Here is a 6272-nt window from a genome sequence, read left to right on the forward strand (position 1 = left end):
TTCTTTGGTGGATGCCTCCTTTGGCACCTCTGATCTAAATGTTTAAACAGGCTCTCATCTGAAGCTGGGGAATATCCATTTATAATGTTAGATGTCTTTAATCCTAAACTGTTGGATGACCGGACATATTTGCATGTTTGAAGCAGCACTAAATAAAAAGCACTTGGATCAATTATATATAATAATAATATATAGTCAAAGGGTCATGGGTGTCTTTGAGGTGTAATCATTCAGCAACCACAATGGACCAACTTTTTATTCAAGTTCATATTTTCCACTTTCATTAGATAAACACTGCACAAAGTAAATTATTATTTAGCAAAGCTTTCCAGGACGTCTGGCACACACATACACTAGGTCTATTGTTTCCTCTAACCTAGACTTCCTAACATCTCTGGGAAGACACCAAGTCAGCTCTGAAAACTCTAAATCAGGAATGTCAAACTCACTTTACATCATGGGCCACATGCAACCCACTTTGATCTTAAGTAGACCGTACCAGCGAAAGCCCCCTTAACTACATTTACAGTCCATGAGATGTTTTAATACAAGATAAAGAAGTTTGATTTTAGCAGTGCAGCTCAGCTTTTCCACATGAAAAGAAATGCAGCTGTAGTAAATGGAAGAAATGTGTATGAATAAATAAATAAATGTGTAAAATCACAAAAAAAACCTCTCCTGTAATTACAAAACTGAATGTTTTTCATTCATAGAACACCTTTTATATTTTTAAACTGAGCCAATTGTGAAATAAATACATTGTATGGTAAATGTTGGAAAAAAAAACAAAACAAAACAGTAATCTTCCCGTCATTTAACTGTTTATCTATTAGTCAGTTACTGAAGTCTAGTTTGAATGACAATGGGGGAGGTTTTTAATAAGTAGGAAATGCTTTAAAGTTCATGAAAATACAGTTAAAGTTCAAAATTTATGCCCTTCTTTCTCGTTTTTTCTTCTTTTCTTTTTTTTTTTTTTTTTAAACCTATCCAGTGAGCTGGATTGGAGTCTCTGCCAGGCCGATTCTGGCCCCCGGGCCTTATGTTTGACACCAATACCCTAAATGAATCTGAGACTTGAAGATCAGCGAGAACTGAATCGCCAACGAGCGTCGCAAACCCAGAGCCTTGGCCCAAAACGAGAGGTGCGACTATGAACCGGCGGGCTCGCCATTTTCCTGCGCGACCTTGTGTTTGACTTTGATAATAGCGCCATTCACAGAACCATCACGCTTCAATATTTTAACACGGTTCATTAGGTTCATTCGAATTCACAAAGCACTCCTTCAACAAAACAGTATCGTCTCACCTCCATCAATCCCATTTTCCAGCCTACTCATTTTTGAGGTCTGCTTAAAAAGCCATTTAATGGCACACACCAAATCGTAATTGGCATTCTAATAGCAGTAAATGACGCCGACAAATACTCACCCATCATAGACACTACAAGCACTTTACAATCTTTGTATCCCCCCTGCCTTTTTTCTTTTCTTTTTTTTTAAACTAAAGTGGACATTTTCGTTCCCTCTTCACATCATCAGCGAGCGTGGAGATACCTGCACATAAATTCACAGAGAACGACACGTTTAACCCTCCCGCCTTCACCTCTTCCATGAAATAACCCTTTTAAATGCAAATACCTGGAGGCAACTGGCTTCTTATCGCACATTTCATTGTCTCCTTCGGGGTAGTGGGATAGAAAGCCTTTCTTCTCTTCATCTGCATGTAATTGCGTGCACACGGACACACACATACATGCAGCAACCATACAGTTTATGCTGGAGCAAAGCAGCTTTAGAATAAATCAGAGCAAAAGAAACTGCCCTGTTAGGCTAACAGACGCTATTAATTCTCGCTGACTGACAAAAGCACGAGAAGCAGAATTTAATTTAAAGTTATCCTGGTGGGAGAGCTGGCAGGGTCTTTGTTTTGATCTACAGGAGTGAGTGGGTAGCTGTCTAATCATATCATGCACTCGTGTCATTTTTGAGCCAGTGGGTAGTTTATGACCACTTGAAGGCTTTTCGGTTCCTTATCGGGCGGGCAGAGCAGAGCAGAGCGGGATTTTGTATTCCTGTGCACGCTTTCAGTTTAACAAGTCAAACAGGTGTTGGGTGAAGAAAGGCTTCAAGTGTCTACAAGATACAAACAGCACTGCAACCACCTGCTCTGCCTTACAAACCTATGAAGTAACACACTTTTCTGATCCTCTCACATCCTCTAAGGCTGACTCGAGGACAGCTGCGTTTCCAAGTGACATCATTATTAAGAAAACCTGACTCTGACTGGTGCCCGAGACCACTTTCAGTGTAATGTGAGCCTATAAACATGCCCTTGCTGTCCTCTCGCAGATTAGACACAGCCCTGCGGATGTGCTCTGACAGAGTAACACTGCCATCTAGTGCTCCATGGGAGAAACACATTTGAAAAAGTGATATCCAATCCCACGCAGGAGGAGGGGTCTTTGTTTAATGCAAAAAACACAATTAAACACCATCTAGAAATCATTCCAATGTGGAGCAAAACAAGCACATCATGGTTTGAGCTGTACCCTCTACAAACAAGACAGGATGTGCAAACTGAATCGTTTTAAGAGCATTAACCATTCAAGTAAAAGACACGCTACGTGTTTGGCGTTACATGAGCGGTTTTCCCGTTACTTGCTTTCATTAGAGCCTTTATGGCTCTTGCTCTCATTTCCAGCTCCAGTAGCTCCAGCTGCTGAATCGACGGCTTACAAACGGCCGGGTCGCCGCTAGAAACGGGTCCGCTGACATCTGGGGACTGCAGCGGTGTGCTCTGTTCTTTAGCCGCGTCTTTGATGGGAGTGGAGGAGCACGCCAAGATCTCGCTCACGCTCTTGTCTATGTCGCTTTGAATGTCTTTCTTCGGCTCTGGATTTGCCGGCTCCGGATTTGCAGCCGGGTCAGTGCACAGCCTGCTGTCGCCATCGTCGTCTCCCTCCTTCACTGCCGCAGTCTGCTCCTCTTTAACGGTCTGCTCCTCTTTGGGTCCTTCTATGTCGCTGTCGTAAGTGTCTGCGTTTATGCTGAGGACGTCGCTCTCTTCACCAGAGCCGCCACCCTCTGCGAAGAAAATTACAGTCATTTAAAATGTGAAACGTCCCTTTACGGCCTCCTTCTGTCTTTGAAGTCTATAAACGCCTCGGGGATGTTCTTTGTAGTCATTACATATTAATTACCTTGCTTTGGGTCCTCGCTTTTTGCAGTTTCCTTGAGGCACGATGTAGAGTCTACAATACTGTCTTGCCTTGGCGGGGGGAAAATAAACATGTGAAATAAAAACACAGTCACAGCGTAGTTGTTCTCTGATTAACTGTTTCACTCACTGGCTTTCCAAAGACTCTTCAGAGTTTTCATTGTCATTCCCAGCGGTCACCTCCTCCCCTTGACACAATGACACATTTTATGTGAAATTAAATGTTTTGCAGAAGTTTCAAAATGATTTTTTTTTATAAAATAGAAACGTGCTTCAGTCTTACCTGCTAAGATCTGAATGAGATTTTTCTCCGTGATGGGTTCCAGCTGCTCCCAACACAGCGTTTTGATTTCCTCTACACTGCATTCCTGTAAACGACAACATCTTTAAAAAGTATCTCAGATGCTGGGATACTTTAATGGCCTCCCAAGCCTTTGTCGTACCAGCGACTTGGCAACAAATATTTAAAAATAGCAGGTAAAGTCCAGCTGTTTGGAAATGAAAACCAGTGATGTGTGCCACCACTTCACAAAACACAAACACAAATTAGATGTTAAATTCAGGGTCTACTGTAGGGCAGACAGAAAGTTTGGCAAGAATCTGGGCAAAAATATTCTTTGGGTATTAATTATAATTTATTAAAGAAACACACAAGTGCTTGATGCAGGTGGTCCAATCAGTCCAGAGTCACAATAAGATGTTGAGTTTTGCAGATAACCGACAACGAAAGCTTTTTTTGAACAAATCACCTTGAGTTCATCAGGAAGCATCTTCCGTAGCTTCTTCTCCCCCAGCACATGGAAGCACTGCTCCAGCATCTCCCGCTTGTCACCGACGTAAGCTGTGATGGGCTGGAAGGCCAGGCTGAGGTCCAGTCCCCCTTCCTCAATGTCACTGCCAATCTTGTCAAGCTCAGGATCAGCGAGCTCGTCCTTTGAGTCCTTTAAGTGGGGAAGACAAACTAAAGCACACAGCTGCACTCGTATACATAGAATATGCTCTGCAAACTTAAATACAGTCTCCACGATTAGGAAACAAATAATTTGAACACAATGTTGTGACTCAGGCTGTTTTCAGTATTTTTTTCTTTTGTTAAAGAGAAGATACACTCAGTTAATTAAATAGTGTAACAGCATGAAATCCAGCAGCACAGTTTGCATTTAAAGGGATCATTAAAATTCATCCAAAGCCAAATTTTACTGCTGCCTAGTGGCTGAAATCCTTTAATTGATTCTTATTAGCTAAAAAAAAAAGTTAACTACACTAAAAAATGATTTAAAAAAGACAAATTAAGAATTTCCTTTTATTATATTTAGACACTGCAGTGAATAAGCAGAGCAAACAATTCATTCAGTGCGACTTAATCAAAGTATTTATAAAGCAGTAACACGATGGTTTTCACTCAGAGAGCACCAAACCAACAGTGAGGCTTTAACGCTAAAATAAAGTTGTTGTGACGATGCAAACATAACATTAACGCAATAATAACAATAATAATCGAGAGACACTCGAGGTACACAAAACAGCAAATGCGTCAACTTTTCAATTATTTAAAACCAGTATGTAAATTTTAAACACAATTTAATTTACCCTCACATTTACCCTAAACTTATTCACATATATTTGTGGCTGTTATACTCCTGAACTTCTTTTCTATGGAGTTTAGCAAGGCGCTAGTCCCGAAAGCCTCACCTCTAAACCGGGCCCCGTACTCCTGCGTTTACCGCTGTCATGTCGCTCCTCGGACTGAAAGTGCTTCCTTTTCTTCTCACTGGTGCTTGATTTCTTTTTGAGCATTTTAAACCCACTCAAATTAGTCCTCCACTGAAAGCCGCTACAACCGCCGAAGCTAAAGGTCGCGGGAAACACACGTCATAAGCGAGCGACGGCTTCTTCTTTGCGTCTTATCTGTGGCATTTATCGCCACCTACCGGACAGGAGCGGTTCCAGCTCGTGGCTGTCAGTGATGTGGAATGCATAAAGATAAGAGAACAAGTCAGTGTGGTACCTGGGCATAATCCAGTGCCGGATCTGCAAAATGCCTTTTCATGTTGTTATTTACTAAACAATTTCAAGGCTTATAGCATAAGTAGCGGGAGGCTTATCCCAGCAGAAAAAAAAGCTACTGCGGTGACAGCTGAAATATGAGTATGACTGACATCACTCGGCTGGTTTATATGAAATGCACACCAGCTGTGAAAAAAGCCTCGTTTATAAAAAAAATAATAATAATTTCCTTGGGCGCACTGTTGATTTAAGATGATATTCTCCAGACTATTTGGATGGAGGAATAAAGTGTGAATTCTCAGGAGTACAAAAAACTTAATAAAAATCTGCCTCAGTTAAGTTAGTGTGTTATAGTCTCTGGCAGACTCATTTCTGATAGTAAATCCAGGATGTGAAGGAAACCTAGTCATGGTAAAAAGAAAGTGTACTCTCTGTTAGTTATAAGGTTTTACACATCACAAAATCTAAACAAATCTAGTCCTTACCCAGCCTTAAAACAGAAACAATATGACACGTGTGTGGAAAACTACATACACCCCATGATTCAGTAGCTTGTAGAACTAGCTGACACTTGTGAGACTTCATCAGAGGTGTAAACGTCACAGCAGATGTCTTTGTGTCGAAGTAACTGAGGATAAAACGCAAAAAAACCCCCAAAAAAACATAAAGGAGATTTTCCTGGCCTGGCTTTTTATAGCAGATAACCCCCTTAAAAACAGAGTAGATCAAAAAAAGGAAGAAACCCATGAATCAGCATATGAGCATTACCTGATGCTGCTGAAATGAAGCAGAGCAAAGTTACAGAGGTTTTATTAGAGACAGAACGAAGCGTTTTGCAATTTGGCCTCATTTGTAAAAGTTGACATTTCTTCGGTATTGAACAGCAGAAATTAGGCTCTCTTGTCGGAGGTCATTTTTGGAAAAAAAGAAGCTGCGACCGACAGTACTGTACATAACAGTAGACTGGCGCACAATAAGCAAGCGAATAATGCAGAAAAGTGAGATTTGTGATGGGAAACTGGTCTCCGAGTACACTGAGAGAGGGAAAG

At 41.2% G+C, this 6272-nt stretch overlaps 1 protein-coding gene across 1 annotated transcript; it reads right to left on the reverse strand.

The window, feature by feature from the left end:
• Positions 1–962: 962 nt before the first annotated feature.
• LOC120721789 (caspase activity and apoptosis inhibitor 1) lies at positions 963–5113 on the reverse strand. The gene is made up of 6 exons (XM_040012335.1): positions 4909–5113; positions 3966–4157; positions 3500–3584; positions 3347–3404; positions 3200–3267; positions 963–3083 (listed from the first exon to the last, which is right to left on the reverse strand). Exons 1-6 carry the CDS (start codon positions 5011–5013, stop codon positions 2620–2622), a joined length of 972 nt encoding a protein of 323 aa, XP_039868269.1. The 5' UTR covers positions 5014–5113; the 3' UTR covers positions 963–2619.
• Between the last annotated feature and the right edge of the window lie 1159 nt (positions 5114–6272).

This window comes from Simochromis diagramma, unplaced genomic scaffold, assembly GCF_900408965.1.
Source record: "Simochromis diagramma unplaced genomic scaffold, fSimDia1.1 OVJJ01000604.1, whole genome shotgun sequence".
NCBI classification, from domain to species: Eukaryota; Metazoa; Chordata; class Actinopteri; order Cichliformes; family Cichlidae; genus Simochromis; species Simochromis diagramma.